Genomic DNA, 24,483 nt, shown 5'->3' with positions numbered 1-24,483 from the left:
TGACAGTAATAAGATGTGATGATGATGATGAGTCCCATACTTCTTTACAGAGCGTAGGGGAGCGACGCGGGAGAACCGCGCCGCCTTACTAGGCAAGGTCCTAGTGGAGGTGGTTTGCCATTGCCTTCCTCCGACCGTTAATCACCCAACGATCGATTGGTATAATTAACGTTTGCTACTGGTGGGAATGACAAGACATCTTGTGAAACGTTACTAAATGCCTTCTCTGAAAACAACCCAGAACAAATAATTCACAACCCCAGTGATGAGGTAGCTATAACAGCAGTGAATACCAAAGTGCAAAGGGCAAATAAGACAAACAGAAAGACTTATATGTTCAGCAAACTAGATAGAGAAGCAATTGTGTCATATTGCAATGAGGAACGTGAAACTATTCGCTTAGGACAAGGGAATGTAGAAGAACTATGGCTCATATTTAAAAGAATAGTTGACTATGCACTGGATAAATATGTACCCAGTAGGACAGTTCATAGTGGGAGAGATACTCTATGGTATACAGTCACTACAAAGAACCTTTGAAAGAAACAGAAACTGTGTTAATAGGTGTAAAACGAAGTATATGGATACAGATAGAGATATGGTAAATAAAACACGGTCGGCAGTCAAGACACCAATGTGTGAAGATTTCAGTGACTACAATAGCAGAATATTGTCGAAAGATTTTTGACAAAACTCAAAGAAATTCTGATTCTATCGAAAGGTTGTCAGTGGCACCAAAGTTGGTGACTAGTCACTCATGGACAAGGCAGCAAATGGAATTAAAACCCAGCAGTATTACCCCAATTTAACTCTCGTAGCACAGAAAAGATGAGTGAAATCGATATCAGCGTCACTGGCGTTGAGAAACAGCTGATATCTCAGGTCTCAACGCAATCCCTATCAAATTCTACACACAATTTTCAGCTGAGTTAGCCCCTCTTGACCTATAATCTGTCATAGATCCCTCGAACAAAAAGCTGTACCCAGTAAAAGGAAGAAAGCACAGGCCACGCCTGTGTACAGGAAGGGTAGCAGAAATGATCCACAACACTACTGTACAAAATCCTTGACATCGATTTGTTGTAGAATATTAGAATACATTCTGAACTCAAACATAATGAGGTATCTCAGACAGAACGATCTCCTCCATGAGAACCAGCATGGATTTACGAAATATAGATCATGTGAAACCCAACACGCACTTTTCTCAGATGCAATATCTCTCGATTTCCGAAGTGCATTTGAATCAGTTCCACACCTGCACCTACAGTCAAAGACAATTCTCATTTATTCTTCTGTCTCATTTGCACATTTTTAATTACATTACGTGTTTCGATCACTCTAGATCGTCTTCAAATGTAAATAGTTGCGTCAGCAATCCGTCTTGTCCACTCAGGACCATATATCAGATGCTGTCCTCTACAACTGAAATGGAACAATAAATGAGAATTATCTTAAGTTGCTGAATCTCTCAAGATGTTTATGTCGACAATTCTACTATCAAACATACGATCTACGATCAATGGAATATGAAAATAAATTTGTGACTGAACTGAGGATTTCTTGTAAGGGAGGATGCAGCATTTTGTATTGGATGGAAAGTCATCGAAAGACGTCGAAGTAACTTTGGGTGTAACGCAGGGAAGTTTGTAGGGTCTCTTGCTGCTCTTATTGTAAACTTATGGACGATATTAATAGTAACCTCAGACGTTTTGCTGATGATGCATTTCCCACAACGGTGCAGTCTGACTGGAGCTCTTCAAATATTCAGTAAGACCTTGATAAGATTTCAAATTGGTGCAATGACCGGCAGCTTACTTTAAATGCTCAAAAATGTAAAATCGTGCACTTCATAGAACGAAAAACATAGTATCCAACGAATATAACATTAGTGAGTCACAGTTGGAGTCTGTAGGCTTGTGGCAGTGATATTTTTCATGTCTAGTGCAAAGTGAGATCAAAAGTGCGCGAGAGTTTTTTTTAGTCATGTGTTGTTTTTTATCTTTGCCGTAAGACTATAGAATCTCCTAGTTTTTGTTACTTCTCTGTTGTTTTTAGTTTTCTTCTCAGTGTGAGTTTTTCACGAATAAATTGTACTCCGTTAACTCATTATACCGGACGGCTATGCAATTATTTGTTGTAGGCTAGTCGCCTACATAATTGGTGACCCCGACGTGATCTGAACACGCTACCTTCTGATCTGGAGTCAGTCTAGTGCAAAGTGAGATCAAAAGTGCGCGAGAGTTTTTTTTAGTCATGTGTTGTTTTTTATCTTTGCCGTAAGACTATAGAATCTCCTAGTTTTTGTTACTTCTCTGTTGTTTTTAGTTTTCTTCTCAGTGTGAGTTTCTCACGAATAAATTGTACTCCGTTAACTCATTATACCGGACGGCTATGCAATTATTTGTTGTAGGCTAGTCGCCTACATAATTGGTGACCCCGACGTGAACAAGAGGACGAGCGTAAGGTGTGTTGGTACCATATACGTTTTGGGAGAAATGCTACAAGATGTACATCACCATGCGCCTACTCAGACAACCAAGGTATGTACAGAAACAGTGCAGTGTTTTCATGTCAGTGACAACAGTCGTCAATACATATGCCTCCTGCTTCGAAAAGATTGTATGTATCAGACGTACTTACGGGTACAAGGTTTTTGGTGGATACCGGGTCACACATTAGTTCGCTTCCTGTCAGCCATGCGCCACACAACGAAAAAGACATACAGCCACGTTTGAAGGCAGTGAATAACTCGGTGATTAACACGTACGGATGTAAAGTGTGCAAGATTGATGTGGGTTTTTCCAAACAGTTTATCTGGTCTTTTGTGATAGCTGGTATATCAGAACCTATTTTGGGCGCTGATTTTCTGGCACATTTCGAGTTGGCGGTCGACTTACAAGGAAAACGTTTGTTAAATCTGACGGACAACAGTGCAATATCAAGCACTAAAGGGCATACAACTTGTGAGAAGCTACAGGCGATTGGCAACTCTGTAGTCGAAGAGCTACATGACGAAGAAAAGATTCGGAGATGTTCTGACGGACAGACAAAAGAAGTTAAACATAGCACGGTTCACTATATTCGTACCACGCCAGGACAGCCAGTTTCACAACGAGCACGTAGAATCGCACCAGAGAGAGTGACAGAAACAAAGGCGATATTCGAGGAAATGTTACAGGCGGGAATAATTCGCCGGTCAGACAGTCCGTGGTCTTCACCCCTACACTTAGTACGTAAGAAAGATGGATCATGGAGACCGTGTGGGGATTACCGAGCATTAAACTCAAGAACCATTCCAGATAGATACCCAGTACCTAATATACAGGACTTCACATGTGCTTTGGCCGGCGCGAAAATTTTTAGCGTCCTCGATTGCAAGAAAGCATACAACCAGATACCAGTGGCTCCAAGAGATGTTCAGAAGACAGCAGTGATTACACCATTTGGATTATTCGAGTTTTTATTTATGCCTTTTGGCCTTAAGAACGCAGCACAGACTTGGCAGCGATTTATCGACGAGGTGATAAAGGGATTAACATTTTGCTTTGCTTATCTTGATGACATTTTGGTTTTCTCTCCGGATAGTCAAACACATGAACAGCATCTGTGTCAACTTCGCAAGCGTCTATCTCACTACGGAGTCGTTTTAAATGAAAATAAATGCGTCATGCACAAGAACCAAGTCACTTTCCTCGGCCATACTGTGTCATCAGAAGGTATATTGCCTCTGCCAGAGAAGATCGCGGCGATACAGGCCCTTCCGAAACCGACAACCTACCAAGAGCTACGACGATACATGGGATTAATAAATTTTTATAGACGTCACCTACCAGCAACGGCTGCGGTGCAAGCACCACTCACTGATGCACTCAAGGGACACGACGCCAAAGGTCGACGAATAGTTAAGTGGACACAAGAAATGGACAAAGCATTTAATGATCTTCAAGCAAGCCTCAGCAAAGCAGTGTTGCTCGCTCACCCAGTTCACTACGCACAATTAGCTATTGTTGTAGACGCGAGCCAGTCAGCAATAGGGGCGGCGCTGCACCAGCGGGTAGAACGGCAATGGCAACCACTACGGTTTTTCTCTAAAAAGTTACAGACTGCACAACAGAAGTGGAGCGCGTATGACAGAGAATTGTTCGCGATCTACGAAGCAATTCGATACTTCCGCCCACAAATAGAGGCTAGACCGGTGACTGTGTTTACAGACCACAAACCCATAACATCGGCTTTTAAAAACACCAGTGATAAATGCTCACCAAGACAGTTCCGTTATATTGAGTTCATAAGTCAGTTCACGACAGATATACGCCATTTAAGAGGCGCAGAAAATTTAGTGGCTGACTATTTTTCACGTATTTGCGGGATTTCAGAAATTATAGACTATGATAAACTTGCAGTGGAACAGACCAAGGATGCAGAGCTACGACAGCTGTTAAACGACCCGTCTACAGGTCTGAAGTTCGAGCAAATTCTGGTGCCTAACTCCAAGCGGAAGCTGTGGTGCGACTTTTCTCAGGGCAGACCAAGACCATTCATTTCAGAAATATTGCGCAAGACGGCATTCAACAGTGTCCACACACTATCGCACCCAGGAGCCAACGCTACAATAAAGCTGCTGACAGACCGCTATGTGTGGCCTATGAAAAGAGACGCGCGCCTTTGGGTACGTTCCTGCATTCTTTGTCAACAGAGTAAAGTAGGACGACATGTGCGTGCTGATATTGGAGATTTTAAAGGTGCACCAATATCGGGTTTGTGAGCTGTCCGCAGGCCTAACAACACTAATGGTAATGCTTCCGTCCATCTCTCTTGATGACACATCAATGCTGCTTTGAGTGTTCTGTGCCATCGTTCGACCATACCATTACTGGCAGGGTGATAGGCAGTCGTGTGGTGGCGTTGGAAACCGCACATTTTGGATAGCTCGAGGAACAACGTAGATTCGAACTGACGTCCTTGGTCAGTTGTGACGTGAAGGGGGCATCCAAAACGGGCAACCCACGTACACAGAAACGTCTTAGCAGTAGTTTCGGCTGAAATATCGACTATTGGAGTTGCTTCTGCCCATCTTGTGCACCTATCTATGGCCGTAAACAAATATCTGTAACCCTCTGACTGTGGGAGAGGTCCAACCAGGTCTACGTGAATGTGTGCGAATCTAGCAGAGGTACCTTTAAAATCTCCAATATCGGCACGCACATGTCGTCCTACTTTACTCTGTTGACAAGGAATGCAGGAACGTACCCAAAGGCGCGCGTCTCTTTTCATAGAAGGCCACACATAGCGGTCTGTCAGCAGCTTTATTGTAGCGTTGGCTCCTGGGTGCGATAGTGTGTGGACACTGTTGAATGCCGTCTTGCGCAATATTTCTGAAATGAATGGTCTTGGTCTGCCCTGAGAAAAGTCGCACCACAGCTTCCGCTTGGAGTTAGGCACCAGAATTTGCTCGAACTTCAGACCTGTAGACGGGTCGTTTAACAGCTGTCGTAGCTCTGCATCCTTGGTCTGTTCCACTGCAAGTTTATCATAGTCTATAATTTCTGAAATCCCGCAAATACGTGAAAAATAGTCAGCCACTAAATTTTCTGCGCCTCTTAAATGGCGTATATCTGTCGTGAACTGACTTATGAACTCAATATAACGGAACTGTCTTGGTGAGCATTTATCACTGGTGTTTTTAAAAGCCGATGTTATGGGTTTGTGGTCTGTAAACACAGTCACCGGTCTAGCCTCTATTTGTGGGCGGAAGTATCGAATTGCTTCGTAGATCGCGAACAATTCTCTGTCATACGCGCTCCACTTCTGTTGTGCAGTCTGTAACTTTTTAGAGAAAAACCGTAGTGGTTGCCATTGCCGTTCTACCCGCTGGTGCAGCGCCGCCCCTATTGCTGACTGGCTCGCGTCTACAACAATAGCTAATTGTGCGTAGTGAACTGGGTGAGCGAGCAACACTGCTTTGCTGAGGCTTGCTTGAAGATCATTAAATGCTTTGTCCATTTCTTGTGTCCACTTAACTATTCGTCGACCTTTGGCGTCGTGTCCCTTGAGTGCATCAGTGAGTGGTGCTTGCACCGCAGCCGTTGCTGGTAGGTGACGTCTATAAAAATTTATTAATCCCATGTATCGTCGTAGCTCTTGGTAGGTTGTCGGTTTCGGAAGGGCCTGTATCGCCGCGATCTTCTCTGGCAGAGGCAATATACCTTCTGATGACACAGTATGGCCGAGGAAAGTGACTTGGTTCTTGTGCATGACGCATTTATTTTCAAAAATGGTTCAAATGGCTCTGAGCACTATGGGACTCAACTGCTGTGGTCATAAGTCCCCTAGAACTTAGAACTACTTAAACCTAACTAACCTAAGGACAGCACACAACACCCAGCCATCACGAGGCAGAGAAAATCCCTGACCCCGCCGGGAATCGAACCCGGGAACCCGGGCGTGGGAAGCGAGAACGCAACCGCACGACCACGAGATGCGGGCATTTATTTTCATTTAAAACGACTCCGTAGTGAGATAGACGCTTGCGAAGTTGACACAGATGCTGTTCATGTGTTTGACTATCCGGAGAGAAAACCAAAATGTCATCAAGATAAGCAAAGCAAAATGTTAATCCCTTTATCACCTCGTCGATAAATCGCTGCCAAGTCTGTGCTGCGTTCTTAAGGCCAAAAGGCATAAATAAAAACTCGAATAATCCAAATGGTGTAATCACTGCTGTCTTCTGAACATCTCTTGGAGCCACTGGTATCTGGTTGTATGCTTTCTTGCAATCGAGGACGCTAAAAATTTTCGCGCCGGCCAAAGCACATGTGAAGTCCTGTATATTAGGTACTGGGTATCTATCTGGAATGGTTCTTGAGTTTAATGCTCGGTAATCCCCACACGGTCTCCATGATCCATCTTTCTTACGTACTAAGTGTAGGGGTGAAGACCACGGACTGTCTGACCGGCGAATTATTCCCGCCTGTAACATTTCCTCGAATATCGCCTTTGTTTCTGTCACTCTCTCTGGTGCGATTCTTCGTGCTCGTTGTGAAACTGGCTGTCCTGGCGTGGTACGAATATAGTGAACCGTGCTATGTTTAACTTCTTTTGTCTGTCCGTCAGAACATCTCCGAATCTTTTCTTCGTCATGTAGCTCTTCGACTACAGAGTTGCCAATCGCCTGTAGCTTCTCACAAGTTGTATGCCCTTTAGTGCTTGATATTGCACTGTTGTCCGTCAGATTTAACAAACGTTTTCCTTGTAAGTCGACCGCCAACTCGAAATGTGCCAGAAAATCAGCGCCCAAAATAGGTTCTGATATACCAGCTATCACAAAAGACCAGATAAACTGTTTGGAAAAACCCACATCAATCTTGCACACTTTACATCCGTACGTGTTAATCACCGAGTTATTCACTGCCTTCAAACGTGGCTGTATGTCTTTTTCGTTGTGTGGCGCATGGCTGACAGGAAGCGAACTAATGTGTGACCCGGTATCCACCAAAAACCTTGTACCCGTAAGTACGTCTGATACATACAATCTTTTCGAAGCAGGAGGCATATGTATTGACGACTGTTGTCGCTGACATGAAAACACTGCACTGTTTCTGTACATACCTTGGTTGTCTGAGTAGGCGCATGGTGATGTACATCTTGTAGCATTTCTCCCAAAACGTATATGGTACCAACACACCTTACGCTCGTCCTCTTGTTGACTTCGTGTTTCACGCCCAGCCCGGTCTCTCTTGCGCTTAAAGATAATTTGTGGTCGTTGTAGCGTGCTTAGTTGCGCTCGCAAATCATCTATTGCAGTTTTTAAATCTCTAATTTCGTTTGAACTTTTTGCTGTTTGTCGCGTTGCGACCGCGGCACAGTTTACTGTTATATCGTCAGTTTGGTCTTGCTGGTAATGGTAGTTACCGTACGTGGCATCTGTCGACGTCATTGCGACTGTTGCAGTAGGCTCGTGCGTCTCGTAGATTCTGTCTGCAGCGAGCAGCAGCTTGTCAACTGATCTTTCGTCGTATATAGCTAGTGTAGTTCTTACTTGCACTGGTAGCTGTTGTTGCCATACGTGGAGTAACAGTCTATCAGAGACTGTCGATCTATCTACCAGGCTGCGTAAATGACGCCAGTATTCTGACGGGGTCCTATCACCCCGTTTCTCTTGGTACAGTACTTGTTTGACTCTGATGTCGACTGACTTCACACACCGAGAAATTAATTCTTCTTTCAGTAGGCGGGTTCACTATAATGTCAGTTACCAAAACCGAGGTCTGATGGTCCAAATTACTTATCACCAAGGTGAACTTCTCGTGATCACTGAATATTCTTTGTTGTAGAAATATATTTTCCATTACCGCGAACCATGTGTGTGGCTGAGAAGGCATGAATGGGGGCGTTCGTAATTGCAACCGTTGAGTTGGTGAAGCGTTGAAAGCAACGGGTACTTCCGTTGCTGTTACTTGCTGTGGTTGTGCTGCCATGGTTGTTGAACCAACGTCATTCCTTTGGTCCGGTATATGCTTTAAGTTCATATCTTTCGAAATATGCAACTGTAAAGTTTCTATCTCATTCTGAAGCCTATGAATTTCTTCCGTTATCGAACCGTATCGTTTGCCGTCGTCGGTCATTGCTTCTGCAGTTAATGTTCGACGTAGCTAACGAAAGATTTAAAGTTCCTTAATCGGAGGTCACCAATTATGTAGGCGAGTAGCCTACAACAAATAATTGCATAGCCGTCCGGTATAATGAGTTAACGGAGTACAATTTATTCGTGAAAAACACACACTGAGAAGAAAACTAAAAACAACAGAGAAGTAACAAAAACTAGGAGATTCTATAGTCTTACGGCAAAGATAAAAAACAACACATGACTAAAAAAAACTCTCGCGCACTTTTGATCTCACTTTGCACTAGACATGAAAAATATTACTGCCACACAGCCCCCGACGAGGTGATAAAGGGATTAACATTTTGCTTTGCTTATCTTGATGACATTTTGGTTTTCTCTCCGGATAGTCAAACACATGAACAGCATCTGTGTCAACTTCGCAAGCGTCTATCTCACTACGGAGTCGTTTTAAATGAAAATAAATGCGTCATGCACAAGAACCAAGTCACTTTCCTCGGCCATACTGTGTCATCAGAAGGTATATTGCCTCTGCCAGAGAAGATCGCGGCGATACAGGCCCTTCCGAAACCGACAACCTACCAAGAGCTACGACGATACATGGGATTAATAAATTTTTATAGACGTCACCTACCAGCAACGGCTGCGGTGCAAGCACCACTCACTGATGCACTCAAGGGACACGACGCCAAAGGTCGACGAATAGTTAAGTGGACACAAGAAATGGACAAAGCATTTAATGATCTTCAAGCAAGCCTCAGCAAAGCAGTGTTGCTCGCTCACCCAGTTCACTACGCACAATTAGCTATTGTTGTAGACGCGAGCCAGTCAGCAATAGGGGCGGCGCTGCACCAGCGGGTAGAACGGCAATGGCAACCACTACGGTTTTTCTCTAAAAAGTTACAGACTGCACAACAGAAGTGGAGCGCGTATGACAGAGAATTGTTCGCGATCTACGAAGCAATTCGATACTTCCGCCCACAAATAGAGGCTAGACCGGTGACTGTGTTTACAGACCACAAACCCATAACATCGGCTTTTAAAAACACCAGTGATAAATGCTCACCAAGACAGTTCCGTTATATTGAGTTCATAAGTCAGTTCACGACAGATATACGCCATTTAAGAGGCGCAGAAAATTTAGTGGCTGACTATTTTTCACGTATTTGCGGGATTTCAGAAATTATAGACTATGATAAACTTGCAGTGGAACAGACCAAGGATGCAGAGCTACGACAGCTGTTAAACGACCCGTCTACAGGTCTGAAGTTCGAGCAAATTCTGGTGCCTAACTCCAAGCGGAAGCTGTGGTGCGACTTTTCTCAGGGCAGACCAAGACCATTCATTTCAGAAATATTGCGCAAGACGGCATTCAACAGTGTCCACACACTATCGCACCCAGGAGCCAACGCTACAATAAAGCTGCTGACAGACCGCTATGTGTGGCCTTCTATGAAAAGAGACGCGCGCCTTTGGGTACGTTCCTGCATTCCTTGTCAACAGAGTAAAGTAGGACGACATGTGCGTGCCGATATTGGAGATTTTAAAGGTACCTCTGCTAGATTCGCACACATTCACGTAGACCTGGTTGGACCTCTCCCACAGTCAGAGGGTTACAGATATTTGTTTACGGCCATAGATAGGTGCACAAGATGGGCAGAAGCAACTCCAATAGTCGATATTTCAGCCGAAACTACTGCTAAGACGTTTCTGTGTACGTGGGTTGCCCGTTTTGGATGCCCCCTTCACGTCGCAACTGACCAAGGACGTCAGTTCGAATCTATGTTGTTCCTCGAGCTATCCAAAATGTGCGGTTTCCAACGCCGCCACACGACTGCCTATCACCCTGCCAGTAATGGTATGGTCGAACGATGGCACAGAGCACTCAAAGCAGCATTGATGTGTCATCAAGAGAGATGGACGGAAGCATTACCATTAGTGTTGTTAGGCCTGCGGACAGCTCACAAACCCGATATTGGTGCATCAGTTGCCGAGATGGTTTACGGCGAGCCGCTACGGATTCCTGCAGATTATTTAGTACCAACCTTACTACCTGGATCAGAGGGCCTCACACACTGGGTGCAACAGCTAAAACGTCACTGCACAAATATACGTTGCCCGCCACCTTCTCGCCATGGTAACCGTAACGTGTTTGTACACAAAGACTTGTACAATTGCTCTCACGTAATGTTGCGAACAGACTCAGTCAAATCGCCTTTACAACCACCATATATGGGCCCATTTCAGGTGCTGAGTAGAAATAAGCATACCGTGGACATAATGTACAATGGTGTTCCGACAAAGGTATCGATTGAACGTGTCAAGCCAGCATGGGTTTTACCCTCTCCGACCTCTGACACCACGCCTGTGCATCAACACCTGATGGACGCAGAGCATACCCAAACACCGCTCAGTACATCGTCTGAGACAGGTGAATCACCACCACAAACAACAACGTCACCGCCCCCGAGACATCCGACGCACACCAGAGCTGGACGTCAAATAAAATTCAAGTATCAAGATATCCCTGGGGCTCCGCACTTTAAGGGGGGGGCTGTGTTGACTGTGCAGACTCAGACCAGAGGACAGCACTGCGAGCTGCTGCATGGGGAGGACACGAGGACATCGTCCTGGTCCTGCTTCGACACGGTGCTGACGTAAATCGAACAGATGACGAGGGGCGAACGGCTTTGATTGCTGCAGCGTATATGGGTCATTCTGAGATAGTTGAGCATTTGCTAGACTTTGGAGCAGAGATCAACCACGAAGATGCTGATTGTCGAACAGCACTGTCTGTAGCAGCTCTCTGTGTCCCTGCAAATGAAGGATATGTGAAGGTAGTAAATATCCTCCTTGAACGTGGAGATGCTGTGGACCACCAGGACAAAGATGGAATGACCCCACTGCTTGTTGCTGCCTTTGAAGGTCACAGGGATGTTTGTGAATTACTTCTGGAGTACGAGGCTGATGTTGACCACGCAGATCGAGCAGGTCGCACTCCACTGTGGGCTGCGTCATCGATGGGGCATTCATCGGTAGTGGAGCTGCTTCTGTTCTGGGGCTGTTATGTTGATAGCATTGATCCCGAAGGGCGTACTGTGCTGAGTGTTGCTGCTGCACAAGGTGGCACCGATGTTGTCCGGCAGCTGCTCGACAGGGGGTTAGATGAACAGCATCGAGATAATTCTGGATGGACTCCATTGCATTATGCAGCATTTGAAGGTCATAAGGATGTGTGTGAAGCTCTCCTGGAGGCAGGAGCGAGGGTGGATGAAGCGGACAATGATGGGAAAGGCCCGCTGCTGCTGGCCGCCCAGGAAGGGCACTCGCTACTAGTGGCGATGCTGCTTTCAGAGCATGCTGCCCCTCCTGACCAGCGTGCACACGATGGGAAAACTGCCCTCAGGTTAGCAGCAGTGGAAGGTCACAGTGATGTTGTGATTAGCCTTCTGGCCCACGGTGCTGATGTTAATGTATTAGATGCAGACGGACGGAGCACTCTCTATGTTCTTGCTCTGGAGAACAGATTGGCCATGGCAAGGCTGTTATTAGAGGAGGGGAATGCAGATGTTGAAACAAGAGATTCTGAGGGTCGTACTCCGTTGCACGTAAGTGCATGGCAGGGACATGCAGAAATGGTGGCACTACTGCTGACTGTTGGAGGTGCAGACGTTGATGCCACAGACAATGAGAACACGAGAAATGAATATGGCCTCCATGTTGCTGTAAACAATGTTTTTGACTTTTTAGGCGTTTATAGTACGTGCTTTTCAAATCGTTCTGCTTGAAGGATTTGTAAGTGTTCGTGAGTTTCGAAGAACATCATTACTGACGCATGCATACGAAGTCAGATGTCCGCATTAACTACTCATTCTGTACCAGACTTGCCCTGAATACGTGAAAAATAGTCAGCCACTAAATTTAATGCGCCTCTTAAATGGCGTATATCTGTCGTGAACTGACTTATGAACTCAATATAACGGAACTGTCTTGGTGAGCATTTATCACTGGTGTTTTTAAAAGCCGATGTTATGGGTTTGTGGTCTGTAAACACAGTCACCGGTCTAGCCTCTATTTGTGCTTAAAGATAATTTGTGGTCGTTGTAGCGTGCTTAGTTGCGCTCGCAAATCATCTATTGCAGTTTTTAAATCTCTAATTTCGTTTGAACTTTTTGCTGTTTGTCGCGTTGCGACCGCGGCACAGTTTACTGTTATATCGTCAGTTTGGTCTTGCTGGTAATGGTAGTTACCGTACGTGGCATCTGTCGACGTCATTGCGACTGTTGCAGTAGGCTCGTGCGTCTCGTAGATTCTGTCTGCAGCGAGCAGCAGCTTGTCAACTGATCTTTCGTCGTATATAGCTAGTGTAGTTCTTACTTGCACTGGTAGCTGTTGTTGCCATACGTGGAGTAACAGTCTATCAGAGCCTGTCGATCTATCTACCAGTGCAAGTAAGAACTACACCACGCCTGTGCATCAACACCTGATGGACGCAGACCATACCCAAACACCGCTCAGTACATCGTCTGAGACAGGTGAATCACCACCACAAACAACAACGTCACCGCCCCCGAGACATCCGACGCACACCAGAGCTGGACGTCAAATAAAATTCAAGTATCAAGATATCCCTGGGGCTCCGCACTTTAAGGGGGGGGCTGTGTGGCAGTGATATTTTTCATGTCTAGTGCAAAGTGAGATCAAAAGTGCGCGAGAGTTTTTTTTAGTCATGTGTTGTTTTTTATCTTTGCCGTAAGACTATAGAATCTCCTAGTTTTTGTTACTTCTCTGTTGTTTTTAGTTTTCTTCTCAGTGTGAGTTTTTCACGAATAAATTGTACTCCATAACATCGGCTTTTAAAAACACCAGTGATAAATGCTCACCAAGACAGTTCCGTTATATTGAGTTCATAAGTCAGTTCACGACAGATATACGCCATTTAAGAGGCGCAGAAAATTTAGTGGCTGACTATTTTTCACGTATTTGCGGGATTTCAGAAATTATAGACTATGATAAACTTGCAGTGGAACAGACCAAGGATGCAGAGCTACGACAGCTGTTAAACGACCCGTCTACAGGTCTGAAGTTCGAGCAAATTCTGGTGCCTAACTCCAAGCGGAAGCTGTGGTGCGACTTTTCTCAGGGCAGACCAAGACCATTCATTTCAGAAATATTGCGCAAGACGGCATTCAACAGTGTCCACACACTATCGCACCCAGGAGCCAACGCTACAATAAAGCTGCTGACAGACCGCTATGTGTGGCCTTCTATGAAAAGAGACGCGCGCCTTTGGGTACGTTCCTGCATTCCTTGTCAACAGAGTAAAGTAGGACGACATGTGCGTGCCGATATTGGAGATTTTAAAGGTACCTCTGCTAGATTCGCACACATTCACGTAGACCTGGTTGGACCTCTCCCACAGTCAGAGGGTTACAGATATTTGTTTACGGCCATAGATAGGTGCACAAGATGGGCAGAAGCAACTCCAATAGTCGATATTTCAGCCGAAACTACTGCTAAGACGTTTCTGTGTACGTGGGTTGCCCGTTTTGGATGCCCCCTTCACGTCACAACTGACCAAGGACGTCAGTTCGAATCTACGTTGTTCCTCGAGCTATCCAAAATGTGCGGTTTCCAACGCCACCACACGACTGCCTATCACCCTGCCAGTAATGGTATGGTCGAACGATGGCACAGAACACTCAAAGCAGCATTGATGTGTCATCAAGAGAGATGGACGGAAGCATTACCATTAGTGTTGTTAGGCCTGCGGACAGCTCACAAACCTGATATTGGTGCATCAGTTGCCGAGATGGTTTACGGCGAGCCGCTACGGATTCCTGCAGATTATTTAGTACCAACCTTACTACCTGGATCAGAGGGCCTCACACACTGGGTGCAGCAGCTAAAACGTCACTGCACAAATATACGTTGCCCGCCACCTTCTCGCCATGGTAACCGTAACGTGTTTGTACACAAAGACTTGTACGCTTGTTCTCACGTAATGTTGCGAACAGACTCAGTCAAATCGCCTTTACAACCACCATATACGGGCCCATTTCAGGTGCTGAGTAGAAATAAGCATACCGTGGACATAATGTACAATGGTGTTCCGACAAAGGTATCGATTGAACGTGTCAAGCCAGCATGGGTTTTACCCTCTCCGACCTCTGACACCACGCCTGTGCATCAACACCTGATGGACGCAGAGCATACCCAAACACCGCTCAGTACATCGTCTGAGACAGGTGAAATACCACCACAAACAACAACGTCACCGCCCCCGAGACATCCGACGCACACCAGAGCTGGACGTCAAATAAAATTCAAGTATCAAGATATCCCTGGGGCTCCGCACTTTAAGGGGGGGGCTGTGTGGCAGTGATATTTTTCATGTCTAGTGCAAAGTGAGATCAAAAGTGCGCGAGAGTTTTTTTTAGTCATGTGTTGTTTTTTATCTTTGCCGTAAGACTATAGAATCTCCTAGTTTTTGTTACTTCTCTGTTGTTTTTAGTTTTCTTCTCAGTGTGAGTTTTTCACGAATAAATTGTACTCCATAACATCGGCTTTTAAAAACACCAGTGATAAATGCTCACCAAGACAGTTCCGTTATATTGAGTTCATAAGTCAGTTCACGACAGATATACGCCATTTAAGAGGCGCAGAAAATTTAGTGGCTGACTATTTTTCACGTATTTGCGGGATTTCAGAAATTATAGACTATGATAAACTTGCAGTGGAACAGACCAAGGATGCAGAGCTACGACAGCTGTTAAACGACCCGTCTACAGGTCTGAAGTTCGAGCAAATTCTGGTGCCTAACTCCAAGCGGAAGCTGTGGTGCGACTTTTCTCAGGGCAGACCAAGACCATTCATTTCAGAAATATTGCGCAAGACGGCATTCAACAGTGTCCACACACTATCGCACCCAGGAGCCAACGCTACAATAAAGCTGCTGACAGACCGCTATGTGTGGCCTTCTATGAAAAGAGACGCGCGCCTTTGGGTACGTTCCTGCATTCCTTGTCAACAGAGTAAAGTAGGACGACATGTGCGTGCCGATATTGGAGATTTTAAAGGTACCTCTGCTAGATTCGCACACATTCACGTAGACCTGGTTGGACCTCTCCCACAGTCAGAGGGTTACAGATATTTGTTTACGGCCATAGATAGGTGCACAAGATGGGCAGAAGCAACTCCAATAGTCGATATTTCAGCCGAAACTACTGCTAAGACGTTTCTGTGTACGTGGGTTGCCCGTTTTGGATGCCCCCTTCACGTCACAACTGACCAAGGACGTCAGTTCGAATCTACGTTGTTCCTCAAGCTATCCAAAATGTGCGGTTTCCAACGCCACCACACGACTGCCTATCACCCTGCCAGTAATGGTATGGTCGAACGATGGCACAGAACACTCAAAGCAGCATTGATGTGTCATCAAGAGAGATGGACGGAAGCATTACCACTAGTGTTGTTAGGCCTGCGGACAGCTCACAAACCTGATATTGGTGCATCAGTTGCCGAGATGGTTTACGGCGAGCCGCTACGGATTCCTGCAGATTATTTAGTACCAACCTTACTACCTGGATCAGAGGGCCTCACACACTGGGTGCAGCAGCTAAAACGTCACTGCACAAATATACGTTGCCCGCCACCTTCTCGCCATGGTAACCGTAACGTGTTTGTACACAAAGACTTGTACGCTTGTTCTCACGTAATGTTGCGAACAGACTCAGTCAAATCGCCTTTACAACCACCATATACGGGCCCATTTCAGGTGCTGAGTAGAAATAAGCATACCGTGGACATAATGTACAATGGTGTTCCGACAAAGGTATCGATTGAACGTGTCAAGCCAGCATGGGTTTTACCCTCTCCGACCTCTGACACCACGCCTGTGCATCAACACCTGATGGACGCAGAGCATACCCAAACACCGCTCAGTACATCGTCTGAGACAGGTGAATCACCACCACAAACAACAACGTCACCGCCCCCGAGACATCCGACGCACACCAGAGCTGGACGTCAAATAAAATTCAAGTATCAAGATATCCCTGGGGCTCCGCACTTTAAGGGGGGGGCTGTGTGGCAGTGATATTTTTCATGTCTAGTGCAAAGTGAGATCAAAAGTGCGCGAGAGTTTTTTTTAGTCATGTGTTGTTTTTTATCTTTGCCGTAAGACTATAGAATCTCCTAGTTTTTGTTACTTCTCTGTTGTTTTTAGTTTTCTTCTCAGTGTGAGTTTTTCACGAATAAATTGTACTCCGTTAACTCATTATACCGGACGGCTATGCAATTATTTGTAGTAGGCTAGTCGCCTACAGACTAATACAAACAGTTGAGTCTAACATTTAGTAGGACTCAGTCATGGGAATATCAGGTTGCAGAGTTCGATTTATTGGTAGAATACTAAGAAAATGCAATCAGTCTACAAAGGAGATTGATTACACTAGCCAACAGCCATTTTGCATCTGGAATGTGATACATCAACTAGTATGTATTTTGGTGTTTCAAAATGTTCTAGCACATACCGTTTTTGAGTTTTTAAGGGTTTTTTATTTTTCATATTCAGTATTTCGGCTTTTTCTGTTCTTCTGTTTTGATGTTTAAATGTTTGTTTTTGATTTTCAGTGGAGAGCTCAAAGATCTACAGATGGTCAGTAAATGGTTGGTGTGGCTATGCAGTGGTGTGAGAGAGATCCTCAGTGAGTGTTTCCTGTAAAAGGCAGTGCAAACTTTTTGTGTTTAAAACTTACACTAAGAAGAATGGCAACTAGTAAATCTCGTTGCTGTCCAAACCATCCCGACAACTTTTGTTATGTTTGTGAGAAATTCACTCCAGAAGCCCAAAGAAAACCAATCACTGATTTGGTTAAGAAGGTATGTAAATTGTATTTTGATTGTAGTGTTGGTGATCAAGATAAAAATTTTGCACCTCATATTGCCTGCATAACCTGTACTACAACTTTAACCGAGTGGTTGAAAGGAAAACGCCGAGCCATGCCATTCACTGTTCCGAAGGTGTGTTGGGAGCCTATTGACCATTATTCAGACTGTTACTTCACTCTTACAAATATTTCGGAACATTCAAGCAAAACTAGACATAAAATAAAGTATCCAAATGTATCTTCAGTGCATTTGCCTGTGCCCCATCATGAGGGGTTGTCTGTTCCTGCCTGTAACTTGAAAGCCACGGAACCAGACACCATGTCAAGTGAATCAGAAAATATTGAACATGTAGAAGAGTACTCCCCTCAATATCATGACACTTCATTCAGCTCTTTAATCAAAAGGAATTGAATCAGCTCTTTAATCAAAAGGAATTGAACGATTTGGTTCGCGATCTAAAACTTTCGAAACAGAAAGCTGAACTCTTGGGGTCGAGACTACAACGGAATCTTCTAGGTACAGGGACAAGAGTTTCCTGGATGAGATCTTCACTCTGCAGCGGAGTGTACGCCGATATGAAAATTCCTGACAGATTAAAACTGTGTGCCGGACCGAGACATCGCCGAAGAGCTTCTGTGAAGTTTGGAAGGTAGGAGACGAGGTACTGGCAGAATTAAAGCTGTGAGGACGGGTCGTAAGTCGTGCTTGGGTAGCTCAGATGGTAGAGCACTTGCCCGCGAAAGGCAAAGTTCCCGAGTTCGTGTCTCGGTCCGGCACACAGTTTTAATCTGCCAGGAAGTTTAAAAATTCCATTCACTGTTCCGAAGGTGTGTTGGGAGCCTATTGACCATTATTCAGACTGTTACTTCACTCTTACAAATATTTCGGAACATTCAAGCAAAACTAGACATAAAATAAAGTATCCAAATGTATCTTCAGTGCATTTGCCTGTGCCCCATCATGAGGGGTTGTCTGTTCCTGCCTGTAACTTGAAAGCCACGGAACCAGACACCATGTCAAGTGAATCAGAAAATATTGAACATGTAGAAGAGTACTCCCCTCAATATCATGACACTTCGTTTCAGCTCTTTAATCAAAAGGAATTGAATCAGCTCTTTAATCAAAAGGAATTGAACGATTTGGTTCGCGATCTAAAACTTTCGAAACAGAAAGCTGAACTCTTGGGGTCGAGACTACAACGGAATCTTCTAGGTACAGGGACAAGAGTTTCCTGGATGAGATCTTCACTCTGCAGCGGAGTGTACGCCGATATGAAAATTCCTGACAGATTAAAACTGTGTGCCGGACCGAGACATCGCCGAAGAGCTTCTGTGAAGTTTGGAAGGTAGGAGACGAGGTACTGGCAGAATTAAAGCTGTGAGGACGGGTCGTAAGTCGTGCTTGGGTAGCTCAGATGGTAGAGCACTTTCCCGCGAAAGGCAAAGTTCCCGAGTTCGTGTCTCGGTCCGGCACACAGTTTTAATCTGCCAGGAAGTTTAAAAAAAATCCTGTTTCAGATTAAGAGGTGCTTCCCTCGCTCAATATTTCGATATGCAAAATTCAATGTGTGTATGTAGAGATGTCAATGGTCGGATGATGCAATTAAGTGTACAATGTAATCCACAGGAGTAACCACTATTTATTGACTTTAGTAAAACCAGCTTGAAATCAGTACTACTGCATAATGGCAGTCCATTTCCATCGGTACCTTTGGCTTACGCAGTAGACATGAAAGAAACTTATGAAACCATGGCTTTGCTGCTAGAGGCAATCAAATATAAGGATCATGAATGGGAGCTTTGCTGTGACTTAAAAGTTGTTGCACTCCTTACAGGTTTACAGGCTGGAGTCACGAAATACTGCAGCTTTTCGTGCCTTTGGGACAGCCGTGACAGCAAGAACCACTATACAGTCAAGGAATGGCCTACAAGGAATCATATGTTCCTGGAAATGTAAATGTGAACAATACCCCATTGTTTGAGCCTGATAAAATCATTTTACCTGCCCTTCCTATCAAGTTGTGCCTTATCAAGAACGTTGTAAAAGCTCTGGATAAAGAAGGTGAGGCCTTAAATCACTTAAAAGAAAAGTTTCCCAAATAAAGTGAGGCAAAGCTGAAAGAGGGTGTATTTGTTGGGCCACAAATAAGAAAATTGCTGAAACATCCAACCTTTGATACCAAACTCACAGATATACAATTAGCTGCTTGATCTTCTTTTAAAGCAATTGTGAAGGGCTTTTTGTGTAACAGAAATGACAAGAACTATGTTGCCATAGTGAATGATCTGTTGGACAACTGTAAGAACATGTGGTGTAGAATGTCCCTTAAAATTCACTTTTTACATTCTCACCTTGATTTCTTCCCAGAAAATTTGGGATCCGTAAGCGATGAACATGGTGAACACTTTCACCAAGACATTATCACCATGGAACACCGTTACCAAGGCCATTGGAACCTTTCAATGATGGGTGACTACTGCTGGGGTCTTGTTAGGGAGAGTGATGAAACAGCAAACAAAAGAAGAGCTCTGTCGTCGCATTTTTCGAAAGCCAAAGACGCTTAAAAGTGAAAATATCTTCCGATTTAATTTGGACCTTTTATTGGCATCGTGCCCATATACAAACAAAACAGTATTGATTTCAAACGTTCTGAATGTGTATTTTTGTTTGACTTAATTGTGTCAATTTTCACTATTAGCATTTTTTATTCTGCTGTTTATCTAGGAAATGTGACGTCATAGAGAAAAACTGATTTTACCATTGTATTCACCGCCCCAAAATTAGGTAAATCCACCCATTTACAAACCAGATGCAGAAAAGACGTTTAAATTTGTTAACTAGTGTTATAATCCCTTGTGCGACCAATTCTAGAATATTGCTCAAATGTTTGGGACGCATACCAAATAGGATTAACAGGGGACATTGAGCGTATGTGGAGAAGGACTGCACGAATGGTCACAGGTTTGTTTGAACCATGGGATAGTGTCACATAACTGCTGATAGAACTGAACTGGCAGACTCTTGAAAACAGATGAAGCTATGCTAAAAAAGTCTACTACTGTAACAAAGTTTCAAGAACCGGCTTTAAATGACTATTTTTAGGAAAATACCACAACAGATTTGTTTGATTCTTGAGAGAGTGTCACAGAACTGCCGAAAGAACTGAACTGGCAGACTCTTGAAGATAGACGGGAGCTATGCCACGAAAGTCTAATACTGTGACAAAGTTTCAAGAACCAGCTTTAAATGATGATTTTAGGAATATACCACAACCTCTACATATTGATTCCATAGAGATCGTGACGATAAGATTAAATTATTTTCAACATGCACAGAAGCATTTCAACAATCATTCTTCCATGAGGAAGGCTTCTCAGATTGTCTGCCATGTCAAGGTGCCATTCTGCAGCAACATTTCAATAAATTTCCTACTACTCATCTTCAGGCAAAGTGTTGAGTTCATGTCCATTGTGTGTCTTTATAGCTGCTGGACCGCAGGCTCCTCTGCCTCGTCTTCAACGGCTGTTCCAATCACGCGCCTCTACAAGGGCTGTGCAGACGGTGGGGGGAGAGCCTAGAACGGTAGTGGAGGGGAACAAACAGCGCACTGGATGGTCCACTTGTGGCATCCTGGCACTGCTTGTGTATTCTGTCTGCCGCCTCCATCGCCTTCACATCAGAGCGCTCTTGGCGTATTCTTGCAACCACCACACCCTTCGTGGAGCTCAGCTGGAAACCACTATCCCAGGTAATAAGATCATCATGGACCCATATCTCCAAAGCCTCTTTGATGATCAAATCCCATTCGCCCAGCATGGAACCCTGGTCCATTCAAGGTTAGCCATATGAATTTCGTTGAGGCTGTGCTCTGAGGTTGCAGATTTGTCCACTTGGCCGAGGAGACCACTTTTCACATGGTCTGAGCGCTGATGCAAAACACCAGGTGTCTGTAGTCCTCGTTGCGTTTCATTGAGCAGAGCATATTTTTGATTTTCGCTGGTGAATGGAAAATGGTACTGATGTAATTATTCTCCAGAAACCTAGCAATTTCGGCCATGGGTGGTCCAGTGTACAGAAGAAACGACAGAGGCTTTTGTTTCTTCTTCCAGGTAATTTTCTTTCTTCGTCTTGCTCGACTGGAGATCGCGTCTTTTGTGTTTCTCTTAGTAGCTGTTCCTGTGAAACATTTCCTGCAGATGTTGCAGCTCATTGGGTAGTCTCTCATGGGCTTTGTACTGGATGTTGGCAACTAATGGCATTCAGGTACAAGTCTGGGAGCGTCTTTTTTCTGTAGACAAAATATTCCAGTCTGACATCACTTTTATTCTTTACAAGGATATCGAGGAAAGATTGGCACCCATTTCTTCCGCCTCCAAAGCGAACTTTATACTGGCATGCATGGTGTTAAGGTGGTCAAGAATTTTTTGCAGGTTTCCTTCACTATGTGTCGACACCACGAATATGTTGTCCAATTATCGGTAGAGTGCCTTAGGCGCATGGTTTCAAGAGACAGTTCCTCAAAGTGCTATATATATATATATATATATATATATATATATATATATATATATATATATATATATATATATATATATATAGGTTTTTGATGCCTGGTGCTAGGGGGGATCCTATGGCGACTCCGTCTGTTGGTAGAATTTTCCGCCACATTGGAAGCAAGTGGTAGTGAGGGCGTGGCGGAACAATTCCACGGTGTCTTCGTTGAAGTGGCTCCCTAGTAACTAGCAGTACATGTGTTAAAAGCAATAGGAAATCACAACTGACCAGAAGATCACCCTTGTCCAGAAACATTTCCTGAAGCACCTTCACTAACTCAGTTAATTTTTTTTGACATGGTGTGTACAGTGATCCACACGAGGCTTTAGTAGCTGCATCAAGTGTTCAGCTTTCCCATATGTTCGTGAATTGACCTTGTGCGCTATTGGATGTAGTGGAACTCCCTCTTTGTGTATCTTTGGAGGTATTGGTGCTCTTGAGTAGAGTCTTCTGATCATATCCTTGTCCATTCATATGTTGTTTAGGAGTGAAATGGTCTTCCCTGTCGCTTTTGATATAGGAGGATCGTTTTCTACTTGCTTGTAGGCTGGGTGTTTTAATTGCATCTTAATGTTCTCCCAATGGTTAACTGTCACGTGGCCTTTTTAGCTGCTAGGACGACTTTGTCTTGATATTCTCGGTATTGATGTATATCTCTGTGTTCTGCCACAGAGAAGTTAGTTTTGAGCTTTTTTTGCTTTGTCAAGGACTCAGTAGTCTCACTCCTCACCTCCTTGGTAGTATCAGAGGGAAGTCGTTAAGTATCTTGCTTGACACTTCTGGTGATTTTCCATTTGGGTATTGTGTGAGCTGCTGGAAGTTGGTGGAACTTGTATTGCCTCAACATAGCTTTGCGCTTGCAGAAATCACTACTTGCAAAGGTGTTTCTATCACACACATAACACCAACACTAAGGACTCGAAGACCGTCATCAATTTTAGTGGAAAGGAATTAGACAAGGCGACAACAATCGTGCTGTCAAAAGGACTAAATTTTGCTCCTGTTCCTAACGCACAGCCTAAATGGGAAATCAGCAGCAGCATCGAACAGGCCATTTGGGGACTTCTCTCTAATACCGCTGAAGAGGTGAGGAGAGAGACCTGTAGGGTCCTTGACAAAGAAAAAAAGCTCAAAACTAACATCTCTGCGGCAGAATGCAGAGCGACACGTGACTTCCGAGAAGATGAAGACATAGTCGTCCTAGCAGCTGATAAAGGCAATGTGACGATACTGCTACGATCAGTTGACTACTGAAAGGAGATTCAGATGCTATTACAAACCCAACCTACAAGCAAGTAAGAAATAATCCTATACCAACAGCGACAGGGAAGATCATTTCGCTCCTAAACAACACAGGAATGGACAAAGATATGGTCAGAAGGCTGTATCTAAGAGCACCAATACCACCATGGTTCTATGGCCTCCCAAAGTTACACAGAGAGGGAGTTCTGCTATGTCCAATAGTGTACAAGATAAATTCACCACCACATGGGAAAGCTAAACCCTTGAAACGTCTGTAAAAGCCTCTCGTGGGTCACTGTACATACCATGTCAAAAAATCTGCGGAGTTTGTGATGGTAGTTCAGGAAATGTATCTCTCTTAAATCAGCTCCAATGTCACATTGCTTTTCACGTGGGAACCGCTAGAGGACTCCTTGACATCACTAGGGAGCTGCTTCAACCAAGACACAGTGGAATTGTTCTGCCAAGTACTCACTATCACCTACTTCCAATGTGGTGGAAATTTCTACCAACAGTTAAGAGTCAACAAAGGATATCCCTAGTGCCATGCATCGCAAACCTGCGCACAGAGCACTTCAAGGAAACGGCTTTTGAAACTGTGTGCCTGAAATCAAAGGTGCCCTGCTGATATGTGGATGGTTCATTCGTAGTGTGGCCCCATGGTGCAGAAAACCTGTAAGAATTTCTTCATCACCTTAACAGCATACACGACGATATAAAGTTCACTACGTAGGTAGAAGAAAACGGATGTGTACCTTTCCTTGATATCCTGTTAAAGAAGAAAACTGATAGCACACTGTGAAATTCTGTCTACAGAAAAAAGATGCACACGGACCTGTACCAAAATGTCAGTAACTGCTGCCATCCAGCACAACAGAGATCCGTGCTCACCACCTTGGTATGCAGAGCATAAGACATCTGTGACTAGGAGAGTCTACCCAGCATCTGCGTTACAGCATCTGCGGAAAATTTTTCACAGGAAGGGCTACTCGGGAGACACATAAGACGCGCTTTCTAGCCAAGCAAGAAGAAAACAGAAGACAATGTGGAAGAAGTCACAAAATGCCGAGCATTCCTTCCATATTCTGAACCACCCACAGCCAGGACTGCCAGTATTCTGGAGAAAAATAACATCAGTACCAGTTTCCATTGATTAGTGAAAGTCAAAA

The 24,483-nt window shown here is 44.4% G+C and overlaps 1 protein-coding gene across 1 annotated transcript; it reads left to right on the top strand.

The window, feature by feature from the left end:
- Positions 1–11,334: 11,334 nt before the first annotated feature.
- On the top strand, positions 11,335–12,414 carry LOC126160376 (ankyrin repeat domain-containing protein 50-like). Its single transcript, XM_049916903.1, has one exon. It carries the CDS (start codon positions 11,335–11,337, stop codon positions 12,412–12,414), a length of 1,080 nt encoding a protein of 359 aa, XP_049772860.1.
- Positions 12,415–24,483: the final 12,069 nt, after the last annotated feature.

This window comes from Schistocerca cancellata, chromosome 2, assembly GCF_023864275.1.
Source record: "Schistocerca cancellata isolate TAMUIC-IGC-003103 chromosome 2, iqSchCanc2.1, whole genome shotgun sequence".
NCBI classification, from domain to species: Eukaryota; Metazoa; Arthropoda; class Insecta; order Orthoptera; family Acrididae; genus Schistocerca; species Schistocerca cancellata.
The sequence above is the reverse complement of the archived record's forward strand: the minus strand, read 5'-3'. Positions and strand labels throughout refer to the sequence as shown.